General features: G+C 43.1%; 1 protein-coding gene across 2 annotated transcripts in view; it reads left to right on the forward strand.

Moving 5' to 3' along the window:
- The window catches only part of gmds (GDP-mannose 4,6-dehydratase), a 230,739-nt gene that overhangs the window by 166,959 nt on the left and 45,911 nt on the right, over nucleotides 1-17,869 (forward strand). For both annotated transcript variants that reach the window (XM_030082972.1, XM_030082973.1), the window contains 2 exons: nucleotides 3,934-4,052; nucleotides 5,272-5,368. In XM_030082972.1, the coding sequence (XP_029938832.1) occupies nucleotides 3,934-4,052; nucleotides 5,272-5,368 (216 nt within the window). The remainder of the gene's footprint in view (nucleotides 1-3,933; nucleotides 4,053-5,271; nucleotides 5,369-17,869) is intronic.

Consider the following 17,869-nt stretch of genomic DNA (forward strand, 5'->3'; position numbering starts at 1 on the left):
GGACCAGCACCATACTGGGGCGTGAATAGAGGATAAAAACTTATATTTTGAAAGGGTGCATTTAAATGGTCATGAGTCGGCATTTACTTTTACTTTAAAAAATGCCTCACCTCCTCCTATTAAGCCCCTGTTACCGTTTTTTTGTTTTGTTTTGTTTGTTTTTTTTAATACGCCGACTTGTGGTTCATGAAAAAATGATGTTGCGTAAAACCAGTCCATGGTTTGAGGACCGATGGCGTAAATGTGGCCGAAGTTACCGCTACCTACCTCAGCTGGTCTTGTTACATGTATTGAATGTAACAACAGATTAATTAGCTTTGAATATAGAAAAGCCTCCTTTTCTAACTATTTCTCTAAACTCCTGTTTACTGAGGGAAGAGCAATCATTTATTAAACCACAGAAAACTTTTTAATGATTTACTTTTTAGCTCAAAATTTATTTTTGCTGTTTGCACTTTTTCAACAAATACTTGACACTATGGTATCGGTACCTTTACTCATGGCCCTTTTACATTATAAAAACAGTCATGTGGAAGATGTTTAATCTGAGGTTAACTGTGATGTGAAAATAGACACTGGAAGTGGGATTTCTACTCCTCCTTTGTGGCACGTGTGAAGTCCCAAACTCAACACATCCTGTCGCCTCTGAACAGAACGAATGCTCCATTTGAACTCCGGTCAGCGGGGTACCCCCCACCCCCCCACCCCCTCAGCGTGTGTGTTTGTGTGTGTGTGTGTGTGTGTGTGTGGGAATATAGCTCAGGTAACGGGGTGCGCTCTGGTCACCGGGGTCGGGCTCCGACTCTGAGCTGCAGTCAAGTGTGGAGTGCATGATGGGGGTCATCCCGTGGCCATGCGAACAGGAAGGTGCGGGTTCAGTGTGAGGGGCTGAACCTCTGGGCTGTTTATCAGATCGCTAATGAAGCAGAGCAATCCTGAGAGACCCCCGAGAGTGGGAGGAGGAGGAGGAGGAGGAGGAGGAGGAGGAGGAGGAGGAGGAGGAGGAGGAGGAAGGAGGAAGGAGATTGAAATGTGGGAATACCCCTCCGTTGACCACAGCCTCTCAGTGTTTCACTCTTCTTTCTTCGTTGTGCAGCGCAGAGGGAAATATTATTATTTGTTACGTTTCCCAGTTGGGAATCAGTGGCATCACTCAGCTCCTGCCGTAAACATTTTCTCTGGCCGCAGGAGCGGCGGAGCGGCGGTCCCAGCTCCCGTCATCGCCGGCTTCATGTTTACTGCAGGCTGCACATTCATCAGCCGGCGAGCCGGCCCGCTTCATTACCACTCCAAATAATCAGCCGGTCACATGATCAAAACAGCACCACGGCGCGGACGTCACTGTTTGGTAGTCCACTGTTTCAGCCGATGATTAATTCTGCTCACATCAAAGACGGTTCGTCGTTTAAAAAAATAATAATTAATGTCGTCACTCAATACTCCTTAAAAATCAGTGGTTTATATGTTTAAATAAAGGAAAGAAAAAACAGGAAGCGCCCAGTTTTCTGGACTATTTGCTAAACTGGAGGCAATGCAAAGATTACTTTTCCTTTTCAATACTCGTTACAAGACATTACTAGTTGCTGCTTTGATTAGTAGTAATTAGTAATAAGTAGTAATGATCTTCTCCTATTGGCTAAAAATTAAGGTTCATTCCAGATAGTGATACTGTTTATTTAAGTAGCGGAGTTACTCCAGTATTAACTGAAAATTACTACTTGATTCCAGTTAAAGTTACAACTTACAACTATGAACAGCAACAGTTACTCTAATAGTTACTGAAAATAATAATGTCTGCTAGTTAATCCTATTTATTTAAATAGTAATGTAGTTATTATCTCACGTTTGGTTAGTTAGTGCTTGATTGTAGATTTTGTCAACGCAGCGTGAACACACAGGCTGAGGCTCCTTCGCTCTGATTGGTCGACTCGGCTGTCAGTCAGACACTCAGGCTTCTTTATTGGCTCATGGAGCGCAGCCGGTCGCAATCTGGTTTGTTCGTTAGGAGCCAGAAAAGGTGAGAGGTCAGAGGTCAGCCTCAGGGGAGTCATCAGCGCAGAGCAGTCAGGTGACCCCGAACGATCCTGAGGTAGGATGGCCTCAGCGCCATTAGGAAGTTCATTCCTCCACCTCTGTGCCTGGACGGGTGTGTCTGTACATGTTTTCAGATTCTGAGGGTAAATCTGGGCAAGAAGCTGGACGTTATTAATTGATTTGGATCACTTTATACATTTAGTGACGTAGTTCAATCACTTGTTCTAGAAAGTAACGCTTGTGCTACTTTAACGAGCCTTCCCTAAAAACGTCCCATCTATACAGTGTGTGACAACGCTGTTATTGTCGTGTTATTGTGACAGTAGCTGAGTTTTCTGTGTGTTTCTCTCCGACTGGTTCACTAAGTTCAGCTGAAGTTTTATCAGTCAGTTGGGGGAAGAAGCTCCGTCTCCTTGCACTGAATACCTGCACCAATTTTAATGTTCTATGTTAAATGTTTTAGATGACTGTCTTGTTCAATGTGTTTGTAAGCTCTTGAAAATTTAAACCCTATGTCTCAGTGAGACTTACCTGTATCAATGAAAGTACCAACTAATGCTGCCATTCATCAGAGTCCCCATCCTTCACGCTGCTGTCAAGACTGAGTTTCCTAAATGAACAGAAGTTCAGTGTAGATGGAGACCATCAAGAATCCATCTTTAGCTCAAGCTAACTGGAGACAGCGGCTCCACAAATGCTTTAGTATATGACTTAAGAAAAAAGAAAACCACAACCATGAGTAAGCATAATTGCATTCTTACTTGTTTTTGTAATAATATGCATGTGCTTGACTGCAAAAAGCAGTGGGAGGAAGATCCTCTGTGATCTGGATGTTAGAAATGAATTCATGAGGAAATGAAGAGAAGACTGAACAAGAAAACAGCTGAGATAAAGCACCAACAGCTCCTGCAAATTCAGGCCAACGCTTATGTTCGCTTTTAAATCTGTCAAGAGGACTTAGCCTGTGAAGAATAATGAGACATTCACCGTCAGTCAAACAGGAGTTTGGTGAAATCGTAACAAATAAATTGTAACTGTAGTGGGCACAGCAGTGTTGGATGATGCTAATGCTAACAGTGAGCTCAGTGAACACGGTTGGGAATGATGTTATGGTTCTCCCTGATTAATCGAAAAAGCAGAAGCGAGTTCAGTGAAATTTGAATTTTCTTTCTCAGTCACTCCTGTAAAGAGCAGGGATAGACGTGGTGACCTTCCTGGTGCAGAAGCGTGCAGACGTGAGCGTCCGTCTGTCTGTCTTTGCGTCCCTGGCGAGTCTCCTCTAATCATGCTGGACGTGCCAGAGGTCGGCCGCTCTGACCCGCTGGCTTTGGTTCACTATAAATATTATGGAGCCGGGCTGCGACGCCCTCGCTCGCTATCTAATATAGAGCAGGGCCCGTTATGGGACCCGCTCTGTGAGCTTTCCGCCGGGCCGTCGCACAGGCGGCCCACAAATAGCAAACACACGTTAGAATTTAGCTCCGCGGCGGATGTTGTCGTTCCACTTATTTACCGTCTTTTTAACTTGATTTGGAGTTTTTGCGGAGCGGCGCAGATCCGCTTTTCATGCGCGCACGTGCGCCCGTGGCCACGTGTGCCAGCAGCGCGGCGGGCCTGTGGGAGCGCTCCGTCCTCCTTTCCCACGGTACGCGTCCCACGAGCCCCCCGCGGTGACGTCAGGACAGAGGTACGGGCGAGTGCCCCCGCGCAGAGGTCGCAGGTTCACTTCCTGTCTGTCGGGATCGAGCCGGGCGGGGTCCGGCGGCGGTCTCCTCTTCGCGGCCTAACCTCTGTGTCTGTGTGTGTGTGTGTGTGTGTGTGTGTGTGTGTGTGTGTGTGTGTGTGTGTGTGTGTGTGTGTGTGTGTGTGTGTGTGTGTGTGTGTGTGTGTGTTTTCCAGGCCATGTGGCTGATGCTGCAGCAGGAGCAGCCGGAGGACTTCGTCATCGCCACAGGGGAGGTGCACAGTGTGAGGGAGTTCGTGGAGAAAGCCTTCAAACACATAGGAAAGACCATCGTGTAAGTACACACACACACACACACACACACACACGTGACCATCTGAGTCCATAACAGTGAGTGTCGTGACTGTAGTTTTTCAGTTTTTGTACTTCAATACAGTTTTATGAATATTAGTAATTAGTTACAGCTGTAGTTACTAGTTACTGCTTTGTGTACTCGTGAATTTGCTCTACTAGTAACTAAACATTAGAATTTAATGTCAGTTGTAGTACTTTACATAATAGTGAAATCACTATATCAGTAACTGATGATTCAATTCAAGTCAGCTTTATTTATATTTTTCCAGTTAAAACAGTCATTTCCAGGCTGCTTTTACAGAGAAAACCCAACAGTTCCACATGAGCAAGCATGAGCCACTGTGGAAAAGAAGACAGTGGTTAATGACACGAAGTAGTGAAACATTGAGAAAGGAGAGAAAAGAGGCTCAGTGTCGGTCCTCCAACAGTCTGAACCTAGAGCAGCTTCACTTAGAAAAGTGTCCAGGAAAGCCTGAACCAGCCCGAACTGCAAGCTTCATTAAATAGAAAGGTCTTAAGCCTAGTATTGAAAGCAGAGACTATGTTTTAAACTGGGAGCTAGCTCCACGTAACAGGAGCCTGATAGCTGAAAGCTCTGCCTCCGGTTCTACGTTTAGAGAGAACCCTGGAACCTCCAGCAGACCAGCACTCTGAGAACGAAGCGTTCTCCTGGGACAGTATGGGACTAATAGCTGTTTAAGATATGATGGGGCCTGGTTGTTCAGGACTTTATAGGTTAAGAGGAGGATTTTGAATTGTATTGTAGATTTAACAGGAAGTCAGTGAAGAGAAGATGATATTGGGCCGATGTGATCTCTCCTGCTGGTTCTTGTCAGAACTCTTGCTGCAGCATTTTGAACCAGTTGAAGACTTTCTAGGCCGCCTGATAACAGGAAATTATAGTCTACTTTGGAGGTAACAAATTGGATGCGTTTAGACTTCACCCCCTCTGAATCTGCCCATCCTTTAGCTGCCCCGCCTCCTCCCTGTGAGGGAGTCTCACCTCTCTCTCACCTTCCTCCTCCGTCCTGGAGGACGTTCAGCATGTGGTGGCTCTGTTTGACTGATCTCTGCTGCAGTCCTGTTGCTTTCAGGGTAACAAACAAAAAGACAGGTGACATGTTTTGTCTGCATGAGGCGTAGAGGAAACAAAGAGACAGGGTGCTGATGGGGGGAGGCGGGGTTCTGTCTCTGTCCAGGTGGGAGGGAAAGGATGAGGAGGAGGTTGGCCGTTGCCAGGAGACGGGAGTGGTGCATGTGACCGTGGACCCAAAATACTTCCGTCCCACCGAAGTGGTAAGTCAAGTCTTCTTCAAGGTGTGAGAGGCATGCTCTGGTTTTTTAATGTGGCGCGGTGTGACAGTGGTTTGCAGGGTCGGTCTTGAAGTCTTTGTGTGTGCCGCTCCTCTTTTCCACCTCACCCTGAATTTATTTTAAATACCGCAGTTGCAATGACTGATTTTGCAGTGGTTAAATACTTAAATAATAGTAGAAGTTTGCATGTTCTCCCTGCGCATGGGTTTTCTCTTGGCGCTGAAATGTTTGCACTCAGTTCAAATGTAGTGTGATCGGCTGGATGCAGCAAGTTTACGGACTTTGTGACTAATCAGCTTGTAGTTTTTGTAGTGGAGTTTCTATTTGCATGTGTTTGGAGTGTGTGATGATTAGTTCCTGCACCTTGACACACTTCTACATTTGTGGAAAAAGGCCTTTTTTATCACCTCACATCTCAGGCAGCAATTATCAATTTTAAATCCGGCAGAAATTCGTAGCTCTGTGTAGGTTAGCATTTAGCATTGCAGCACCATATATTCAGATTTAGCATATTTAATTAACTTCCACAAGTCTTTAAAACCTTCAGCTGTGTTACATGGAAGCAGATCTCGCAAGAAAGGGTTTGAAAGAACTCCCACTACGCATATTTCAGAAGCAGTTTCTGAAAATATTTGACTAGAAATTCATTTAAATTTTTGACTGTCAAGGTCTTTATTTTGTTTTTTCTTTTAAAGAGTTATAATTATGCATCATTTACATGACATCTTTTCAGAAGAAAAGGCCTCATTTTGTGTATTTTCATTTCTGAATAGTTTCATGTTTAGACGTCAGCGCTGGGAAAACCTCTGTTTTCCTCTGTTTCCATCGAGATGAATCGGAGAATTTCTGAAAAGTTCCAGCATTAGAATGCTTATTAAAAAAGCTGCATTTTTATTGACTCTGAGTACTGTTGTCATGTAAACGAACCCCCAAAATACCAATAAAGTTTTCTGCTTTAATTAAAACTATTGTGAAAAGTAGATCTTTGTCCCCAGTAGTTAATAGTTACTGTTCTAAATCGTAATGGAGTCATTACTCAATGACAGTAGTAGTTATAGTGACAAGTTAGTACCGCAACTACCTGTAAAGTTATTGTAAATTAGTGCTTGATTACAGTGATAGTTTGTAGTTACTGCTTCAAATAATGTAATATCGGTGCTCCTTTACTGGTGACTACAAATTGTGTATAAAATGCAATTCCAGTAATAGCTTGTAATTTAAAACTGTTTTGGAAACGGCAGCATTAAGTTACTGCATATATGAATACACTCTTTTCTACTTTATTCAGTTCATGTAAGTGTTTGCCATCATCACAGCTATAATAACACTTGGATACACAAACCAATAAAAGCATATTGATTTATTTTTAATTTTGAAAGGAACATTATCATTCTTGCCCAATGCAGTTTAATTGTTCAGCATCTACCGAGTCTGTTTCCCCATTAAACCCATTATGGAGTCTGTAAATATGCATTTTCACATTCAAAAAGCCATCAGTTTGAGAGTTCTTTGTTTTTTTGTCTCTGAATTACAAATCAATACTGAAGAGATGAGAAATCTTTGGTTTCTTTTTCCAGCAGATGTATGAACAAAGTTGCCGCTGCAGGGTGGAAATGGTTATGTCGCACTAATCCATACATTGTGGAACGATATAATTCGTGACACTGCACATATTTCCTGTTCTAGATACTTGACCTTAACATGAATGTTACATATTTGTGCTGCATGTATCTGATTGCCGGCGATTGTGTCTGAGGCCGAACACTTATCAGCCTGGCGTGCAGTTGACAGCCTCAAGCTGCTTATTGTATGCTTTTAAAACACTGGAAACCAGCCAGCCCACCTCTTTAAGAATAATGTATCCTGCCGGTCTGCGCTGAATGGGTGCACATGCAGTCAAGGAACCTTGGAAATGGCAATAGCGAGGGCGTGTGTTGGATTAAGTCACTCTGCCAGTGAAACAATCCAGCTTTGATAGCACAGAACAAAGATATCAGTGTTTACAGCTTCGTGCATGGATAGATGTACCTGTGCATGTAACAGCTGTGAAAATCCGCACCATAAACCCATCTGCTGCATCTGCCTTCGGCTGTGAAGTGTCTCTGGCATCCGGGAGGTTTTCGCCCTGGCCGCCGTGGCCACAGGGCCGTCGCAGCTTCTCCCCGCGGATGGTGTGGACGGTGTAAGGTTACCCCGGGGTGTTGTGACTGAGATTAGCCGCCGGGCTCGGGGCTTAAAGCCGGGAGAACCCCTCTTTCTCAGCCACGGCCCGGTGAGATTAGAGCTGAGATGCGGTTGAGTGATGGCGGAGGATTAGCGAGGAGGCCCCGCTGACTGACTGCTGAGGGTGCAGCGGCGCTGGTCACACACCTGGGCCTGTGTTCTTTGTGCATGTCGGCTCATTCATCCAGGGTCCTAACCCCGAATCCAGACTGAAAACTACTCCAGAAAGTGATCAAATCGGTGAATGGTGGCGGCCTGTCAGCACAGACACGGCTCAGTGTGGTTTGGGTGATGTGTCAGTTTCCCCCGCAGTGCTGGTGCCTGTCTTGCTCTGACACATGATGAGTGAGGAATGCATTGCTTGGAAATGTCAGACTACTTAAAGGTAAAAGTAGGCAAACCTTTGAGTGAGTGGGCGGTAAATATGTAGGGTTCACCAGCCAGCGACTGACACTGGAGCAGAACGAGTTTACTGCAAAAATAAGATGCTGCAAAATGTAAGAACATCAGGAGTTAATCTGCCATAGCTATCGATCAACTGACCAGTCAGCTCAGCCAACCAACCAACCCAATGTAACCAGCTTTACCAGCATTTTCCATGTGATAAAATACATAACGCTTCACTATTGATGGTGTGCACGTATGTGTGCACACACCTACATTGATGAAAACGGATCTCCGAAGCCATAAAGCTCTATTGCTCGTTAAGTCAGGTGAATATTTGCAGCAAACAGTGAGGGATGTTTGTGTAACGCAGAGCTGATTTCACATGCGTTTATTATTCAGGAGGCGTTTAATGGATCATCGGTCTTCAGATCAGTAAAGTGAATTCAATGTTTTATTTTATTTTTTATTTTTTTTAACCATTTACTTGGAACAGCAGCCTTCCGTTTGGCACATATTTTAGATTTTGAAGATTTGAAGGGTTTGTTTCTGAATAAAATCAACTGCCACACACAGTTAAACATTGCAATCACTCCCAGGATCAAACACGGGTTTAATCAGAATTGTGACATGATTTTCCAGCTCTACCTAAACTTACCAAGAGAGCAATAATAATTCCATTCACGTGTCACTCTCTTGTTAAATCTGTATTGCTTTGCATGAAATATTTAGTTAAAAAAAATAAGGATTGCAGGTTGTAACAGCCAGTAAATGCTAAAAGATAGCTGTGGATTTTATTTTAGTTTTTCTATTTTTAAAAAGGCTGATACGTTCAAGGGCGTCTCTGCCGCTCTGTTGTGTTTTGACTTGGGAGTTTTGCTGCTACTGGACGTCTCTTTTGTCAGAGCTGCAGATGGATGAGAGTCTGAAAGCCCGTCAGGCCACATGTGCATGCAGATGTCACAATGACTAATGAGACAAGCTCTCAGAGGACTGACGCGTCCATCAGGCCGCGCTCTCTCCGGGTTTTTCTGCCGAGAGCCGACTCCGCCGTGTCTTCTCGTCTGCGCTGCTGTAACGCAGCTCTCGATGTTCACCAGGAATATGTCTGCAAGAAGAAGAAATATCTACTGTGAGAGACACTTCCATGTAGTAAATTAACAATCTATTCCCTAATTCATCAAGCAGGTGAGAGACAGAAACCTGGTTCACCGATGAATGCCAGAACAGCTAGGATTCACGGTGCTTCGGTTTTCTCACGAATAGAATGAGAAACAATAAATGTAACTGGATTACTGCGTTTGCATGCGGTGACAGTTCTGGCATGGCTAAAACCATCATTGCACAGAAAGTAATTGCTCCTGTGTGAAAGTGTGTGACAGATTGCAATATAATGCAGCCATTAAAAGTTGAAAGACAAGAATTATCCTGCTTCAGGCTCTTTTCGAACGTACAGACGATTCCCTAAACCACAATGTGACTTCAGCTTTTGTCTTTTTTCTCTTTTCGGCCAATATTTACCTGTAGAATTCACATTTCTACAGATTTACTTTCTTTATTTTCTTGTTTTTTTTTTTGTTTTTTTTTTCGCTTTCCCAAATATTTACTAATGAAAACACCAGCTCATAAATAGATACAGAATGAAGAGTTTTTATACGCGAGTGAATATATGGTTCTTATATATAGTTCTTATTTACAGAAGTCAAAGGTGAAGTGACAGTCTAGGTAAGAAAAAACAGGCCACTTTGTTCAAATATCACAGTGTGAATCGACGTTGCTAAACGAAACTCTTGCCGGAGTGTTTGGAGTGGAACTCGCAGGTGTAAGTTCCAGGAAGCAATTTCTCTATCTGGCATTGTCTCTTTATTTCTGCGGTCGGGGTCAAAGTGACTGAGGAGTGTTTAACCTCCGACCCCGTCAGACAGGAAGCGGCTGACACCGGGCTCACAGCTCCACATTGTGTCTCACCTCGAGTGGAAATACCTGTCATCAAGTGTGTGCTGACAATTCAGCTGACTCACACTCTTCTGGTGTCGTGTTTGCTGTTTGGATGTTTGAAAATTTTTGGATGTGTATCCCCCGAGGGGCAAGTGAAAACAATGAGAGTGTGTGTGTGTGTGTGTGTGTGTGTGTGTGTGTGTGTGTGTGTGTGTGTGTGTGTGTGTGTGTGTGTGTGTGTGTGTGTGTGTGTGTGTGTGTGTGTGTGTGTGTGTGTGTGTGTGTGTGTGTGTGTGTGTGTGTGTGTGTGTGTGTGTGTGTGGGAGGAGCGTAACCTCGGGGTTTGTGTTAATGTATGTGTAATTCATCATTATCCCTGACAGTGTGTGTCTAACACTAACAACAGTCCCCCGGGACAGGAGCAAGAAGCCGAGTGTGTTTGTGAGCAGCTGTAGATTTGTTAGTGTATTAAGGAAGCCGCAGAGGTGAAGGTGTGAGGTTGTGTGTGTGTGAATTTTCATTAAAAAGAAGAACACAAACCGACTAGTAATGATTGCCACATCTGAACGTGAAACACAGTTCAAGGGTTTTGCGTGTGTGTGTGTGCGTGCGTGTTTTCATGTGCGCTTATCTGTTTACTATGTCAGATGTTGAGCATGTCCATCATGCTGACAGTTCATGTGCATGTGCGTGTGTGTGTGTGTGTGTTGATACTGTATTTCATGGGAGTGTAATGGATTACGAAATACATGTTGTGGCTCACAACATGGTTTTTGAGTCATGAATCAGTTTATTTGTCAGATCAAGACGGGCAAGATCGAGATTTATCTTCAGCGTTTCTGAAAAGCTTCATCAAAATAAAACTGTAGCGTTCATTAGTGTATAATTATGTTTTTATGCGGTTGTAAAAGGTTGTGCATGCCAGTGGGTCCGAAGAAAACACTACAAGACGTGCATGCGTGTGTGTGCATGTGTGCAAACATGCATGTCTCTTTCTGAGTGGATGTCTTGTAGAAGTTTATCGCAGATCACATCAGACTGCATCAGACTGTTGAGTGGTGGGTCAGATCATTTGATCCCATCACCAGTTGATAAAGAAATGTGCTTTTAATTTGAAATACAGCCTTTTACTTTAAAGTAGTTGCATTTAAAACGTGCAGTTTCTGTGTGTCTGAAAAGCTTTCAGTGGACACTGTGCAGAACGAGAGCCACTGCAGGTCGTCTCAAAAAAGAAAGTTTTTGTTTTGCGGGGAAACTGCAGGTAAGTCTGAAACTGCTCCAACCGTCAGTCACAGCGGGCGCCCTCTGGGGCTCTGCCAGCGCCGAGGTTGGGCTCAGGTGAGTCGTCTCTGCCTTGCGCTTCACGAAGGTGTGTCTCTGTGTATTGTGATCTAATGGTTATGATTAATTTTGGTTGCCAGGCGATATAGAATATCTGGTCTGATCAGGTGGTTTAGTCTGTCTGGGTTTCAGAGTTAATTTGAGGCCGCGTTGAGAGATTGATTGGCTTCGGCGTAATGAGGACACGGCTCAGGCTAAAACCAACATATCGCAGAGAGGAGCAAACACTGAGGCCAAAAGTGAAATAGCTGTGTGCAATTCATCGGCTGGAGGCTTGGTGCCGGCTCCGCCGCCGACAGCTGCAAGTCTTGTGGCCACGTTGTTGACGAGGGAAGTCAAGCGCACAGCATGCGTGGCGTGGAAGTGGCGATAAAAAGATTAAAAAAAAAAAAACCTGAAGTCATCCAGGAAACTTTCTGAAGAGTCACTCACTTTGGCATCTTGTCAAAAACAAGACGAATGCAAACAGTTTACAACAATTTCTCTTCCTCAGCAATCATCATAATCATCATCATCATCATCATAACAATGCTCTCTCCTTTCAAAGTTTGGAAGAAATGCTTTTGAAAATGACAATAAGTTCTCAATTAACTCACCTGATAAATTAAGGATCATTAAAAAATTTTTGCATCCATTGTCTTCATAACAACAGGAGTCGCTACGCCAAGCAGCTCATCGTTTTGCCTAATGTAACTGAGAAGGCTCCTTTCACAGCTTTTAAGTGTTATCATAACATCACTTCTGGCAGTAGCAAGTTAGTAACTCAATAGTGTTAAGAAACTAGTAACTCGGGTCACAGAAGTTCAAGCTCTTGGCTTCAGCTGCAGAGTTATTTTTTTGTCTGAACTAAACTACTCAGTCTCTTCGTTCTGCAACACGCATATCGCCGTGTGTAGAGAGACGCCACGCACTGCGCCATGCGTGCTGTAGACAGACTGTTGGGGGTGCACGTACCCTCGATGCACTGGCTGTGCAGCGGTGGTTCATGGCAGCGCACACCCTTCACATATCGTTTACATACCGAGTACTACTAAATATCACTAAATATCCATTAGACTGAGCCACACAGCGCCGACAGCTCAAGACAGTAACACAGCTGTTCGCATGAATAACGAAGACTGCTAACTACTTTATTTTACATTAACTAACTGCATTATTTACAAAGTGCAAAACTGTAACTAATTCAATTTTCAGAATCTGACACAACAGTGAGAGCTCGATGTCTTTCATGGGAGTTTTGGGTTTGGTTCGGTTGCGTCGGCCTGGAACGCTCTGACTGTTGAGAATGTCTTGATGTTGTAACTTCACACACTTTATTCATCCTGAATCATCTGGAATGGTTTCTCTTCTTGCGTCAATTTATAGATGATTCACTGCTGCTCTTGACTGTGGTATGTTTATTCCAGCAGACTATCCTGTTACAGGCATTTTCATTAAAATATACTGAGAAAAATATCTAATTTAAAAAAATTAAGCAATGTTTTAGCATGACCAATATTCATTTTTCTTCTGTTGACACCGTCTTAACCTTGAGCCTCCAGCAGCCTCGACAGTGAACTCCTCTGAATGTTAAGTGAACCAAGCAGCGCTTGTCATGAGATTGATGATCGATGTGGGGATTTTTAAATTCTGCGTCTCTCATTTTCTGCTTTTAAGCTGCAGCCCGAAGTATTTCCCTCACATCCCAATTTGTCTCTGCAGGTATGAGAACCGCCGATTATTGACGATCGGCCACTTTTGGACGGCGGTGACCGTGCGTGTGTGTCTCGCAGTGAGAGTGTATAAAGTCATGGGGCTCACGCGTGTGCGCATGCGTGCGTACGTGCGCACACCTCCGTGCGTGTGCGCACTTGTGCTGGCTGTCATGCTTCCAAGTTCATGTGTCGCTGCAGGGTGTAAACTGCTGCACGTTGACTGACAGCTCTGTGGGTTTTTTTCGTCTAACCTCCTCCTCCCTCCTCCTCCTCTTCTTCATGAAGAGGAGGTGATAAATGGGAAGTTGTCTCTCGATCTGTCTTTATGTCTCTCTGTCCTGACGGCATGTGCATAACTCTCACTGGCCAACACGCCCTTTTGCACTTTCGTCTCAGTCTGGAAAACAAAAGTTGGTCAACTACTCGAAAGAGATTAGCTCCTTTTAATGCTAAAAATACACACTCGTTATAAACCCAAGATTTTTACGCTTTATTTCCATCTGCTGGCATTTTAATTCAGTTGTGCTGAATTGTTAGCATGTGAACAAAACTGTACGCAACTACACCCTGACCTTCTATAACGCCCCTTTAAAACAGGACCATATGATGAGATCCAGGATCGATTTCTTCAACGCTCCAGTTTTGACAAACTGGAACCAATTTATCAAAGTCATCCCACAGTGTTTTTTTGATAATGCACAAAGTAGTCAGAAGAGGCAAGATCAGGAGAGAAAACGAAGACAAAACAAACATTAAGTGAACTTTTCCGCCCTGTGAAATGCCACCAATCTCAATTAAAATGCAAGAGTTTTAGATAAAGGTTCCCAAGGTGGAACTTTTCGAAAACGTTTGGACTCCGTCACCATGTAGACGACAGAGGTGCTGTTACTAGAAAAGTGCACCACCGCCTTGGTAAATACTTCTTTTGCTCATACTGTGGAGATGGACAAAAACAACAATGTCCAGATTCTGCTGGACTTGTAGTTCTTATAGTTGTCAGTCACCATAACAACAATCCAGCTTGGCGGTCTGTTCGTGTTCTCTCATGTTGATGTTTATGGCATATTGTCTCCTTCACACACATTTGTGCATGCAACTACATTGTTTTCGGTGTTTCTGCTGCTGTCGTGCAATTGGGCATTGTTTTCAAAAGGTTGCCGTGTAAACATGAAACTCTTCTGAAGTGAAAACACAAAAACATTGTGCTTTCTCTTGAAATGTTGTGGTGTGGACGGGACATTAGCGCCACAGTCAGAGGTCCTGCAGGACGGTGCAGAAAGGAGAAAGAGGCAGTAATGACTGGATGGAGAGTGGAAAGAAGACGCCTCAGTCCTTCGATTGAGGTCTTCCCCTCAAATAAACCTATAGCAGCTTTACTCAGAAATTATTTTGAAGTGACCTCATCCAGTCTAAACTATAGGCAAGGCAAACACCAACATTTTCTTAAGATGACTTTATTAACCAAAGATATAAAAATAAAACTCAGGAAATATTCAGTCTAATCCACAAAAATAAGGTGTTAGCCACATGAGATTCAGGCTTCTTTACTTTTTCCACATATTATTGATCCATTCATGTTTTGTAGTCTGGGAAATTGTGACATTGCAAACTCAAAAACAGCTGTTTCCTCTTCAAGCCAGCAGGTCATTAATGATCTACAAAGGCTTCTCTGGTCGATGTGTATTGATGTTTAACTCTCTGTCTCATCAGTCTGATGGGTGAATGATGAGGAAAACATTTACATTCCTTTTGTGGAGAGTAAAAACTCGCCTTATGCAGGCTGATGGATGTCGAAACCACAGATATTGGACTTTTGTCACTGTAATCACTGATACCTGTATAAAAGAGAGGAGAGCGCTGAGTCAAAGTCTGTGCATCGAGCGGAGTGTCTAAACCTATGGCAGCTCAAATAAGAAAATGCTTTAATGTGATAAAAGCAATCCCAAGTTTAAGCCCAATAAATCGAGTGAAATCCACGAAAAGTAGAATCTCTTTGTGAGCCTCAGGCACAAAATGAAAACATGTCATTGCTTCACTCTCAATAACGAAACCATCTATACTAAATTCATACCTGAGTAAAAAAAAAAAAAAAAAAACAGTCTCTTTGTTTTTTTTCTGCATCATTTTGATGTTGGCCAATGCTATATGTTCAGTCGAAGATGTATAAATTGATAGATGTACTTTGTTGATTCCCCAATTTGGAAAGAACCTGCACTACTGCATTGTCTTATGTACTCTGTATATGTGACTTTGTAGAAGTTTGTCAGCGAGCTTTGAGTCTTTGTGAAACTTCCACAAGCTTCACACTGCTGGACGTGGAGAGTTTATCTCGTCTTCATGTCTCATGTTCCACTCAGGAATAATTTGAGACCTTTCCTGAAGCCACTGACGTGAGGTTTTGTCCCAGTCTCGCTCTGTGTTTCTGACTGTGTTCGCCTCCCTGTCAGTTCGATCTGTTTTTGAAATCCTCCCCTGGAGAGTGGCACGGTCACTAATATGCTTTAAAAAACATCCTACTGTGGACTGTAGATTAGAGGGTAACTCTCCTCATCGCCAGAATATCATGAAGTTCCGGTTACTGTTGCCACAGTAGAGGCAGCTCTTCTCCCTGCAGTCTAGAAAAGTCATACGTCTTTCCATAATACTCATAGAGCTCCAGAAATATACCCAACACACATAAAAATTTAGACCGATAGTCACAAACACTCACACCTGCTGGGAATATAATCAGCCTGAAACATGTTGCTGGATTGTGGAAGGAACCAGAAAAATTAAAATACAACCAGCACACAGGAAAAATGTGCAAATTTTACAAAGAAAGTCCCTGATCTGAATTTGAACCGAGGATAATCTCTCTACGAGGTCAGAGTTCTAACCATTACAGGACTCTGCAGCTATCAACAAAGAAATCCCAACAGTTGTGGTCTGTTCCATCAGACCTTCTTCCATGCTTCTAGCTTTACGACAAGATGAACCGGACAGGCTGCACCTTCAAAGTCGAAGGCATTGTTTTTCAAATGAAAATCATTTACGTTTACTCTCATGAGCGGAATGTTGTATTCTACTGGCTGCGCCACCAGAAATGCTGAAAACTAGCAGCAATGTAAACTGAAAGTGAAAGTCTCTAAGTCTCAGAAGCTGAGCCGATGCTTTCTCAGCTGAATTTATACATTTGAAATGCAAAAAAGAAAGAGAGCCACCTGTCAGCCGGTTCAGTCTGTATATATAACTGTATTTATTTTTCAGTGGTTATTAACGCAGCTACGTGTATATTTGGTCCTGCACACATCTGGAAGTTAGAAAGCCTTTAGCTTTTCTCTCTCTGTTTTTAATAATGAAATATTCATTTTACACACATGCTCATTGAAATCATCGCATCTGTCTAGTTGCACATATGACACTGAGCCAGACAGGAAGTATTCCTGATGAAAGGCACAGTAAACAGGAAAATTGTCTAAATGAGAAAAATATTCTGATGTTATCAGGTGATATTTAACTCGTTTCACTGGACATTGACACAACAGTCCACAGCAGACCAGAAACACTTAGACTGTGTGTTTACAGTTCAATGAAGTGCGTCTTGTGTCACGTTTGACAAAACAAACACTGTGTATGTTTTGAATGAACATTTTGAAATTATTCATGGAATCTTTATTGCACCATCATTACTCGGTGTCAGCATAACATCTCTAGCAGTTTGGTTTCGATGCATCCCTCATCTTCCGTATCTACATTTCTCATGCTTTCTATGTGAAATGTTTCCAAATGCAGCTCCAGCTTTAATAAGATCCAGATATTTCATCATTATTTTGCAGCATCGTAAAGGTTTCCATCTACAAGCTCTCGATCTGTTGGCAGCCGACAGATGTAATCGCCAGAGGCAGCCCTACTCAAAATCTAAGGTGGCGTTGTTTATTATTGTTTTTATAGATTACTTTTAAATACCTGCAGAGGCCTTGACACCTAAACAGAAGTATTCATTTTTACACAAGAAAGAATCAAAATTGGTCTGATGAGCTGTTTGTCAGTAATTCTTGCTTCAGAAATGCCTCCAAACTGCCATTTAATCAAATGCAAGCCTATAATTCTGCTAATCACAACACTTAACATGCGAAAGGCTTTCACAATGACAATGTAAGAGTTCAGTGGCGTACGTGGGAGGCTGTTTATCTCTGTGTTGTGTTTTTGATTGACAGAGAGGAATCGCCCTGCAAGGTTCCCATGTATCGAGCTCTATGAATGTAAATTAGGCTTTGTTCCAGTCACGTACCAGCATTCCCTTCGGTGCAGTCATGCTCCGTCAATACCTGACCGATCATCCTTTTGTTTTAAACGTGCAAGTTTATTCTTGTGTGGCGCAAACAAGCATGAAGAAGCAGGAGTGCTGCATACCGCCGCTGCTGCACAGGCCCGTGGGACGCAAAGGTGAGGGAGAAAAGAAAAACCTCAGCTTACATCTGTGCAACATCCTGCCACTGCGTCAGCTCACACTTAACCAGTTAGTGATGGAAATCATCTGTTCTCTCGTTATGACTGTTTCAGTTCCTCCTTTTTCCAATCCACATGCATCAAGCCCTGAAGCTGTCCCGCCATCGTTCCGTAGTCCACTTTTGATAGATATCGATCCCTGCAGACCAGGAAAATCTCACGATATGATTAATTAAAATGCAAGTCATCATTACAGGTTCATTCATCCATTTAAAAAAAAAAAAAAATAGCAGACAAAATAAAATGCAAGCTCATAAATCTTACAGGTGTGTCACTTGGAGGGAAAAGAAAAGCGTCTTACGTGCACCTGTCACTTAAACATCTACTGCCTGTGGATCTGCTGATGTAACATTACATCGACCTGCGCCGCCGTTTAAGCAGCATTGAACTGTCTTATTAGTCTTTTAACCTGTAG

This window comes from Salarias fasciatus, chromosome 23 (assembly GCF_902148845.1).
Source record: "Salarias fasciatus chromosome 23, fSalaFa1.1, whole genome shotgun sequence".
In the NCBI taxonomy this organism is placed as follows: domain Eukaryota; kingdom Metazoa; phylum Chordata; class Actinopteri; order Blenniiformes; family Blenniidae; genus Salarias; species Salarias fasciatus.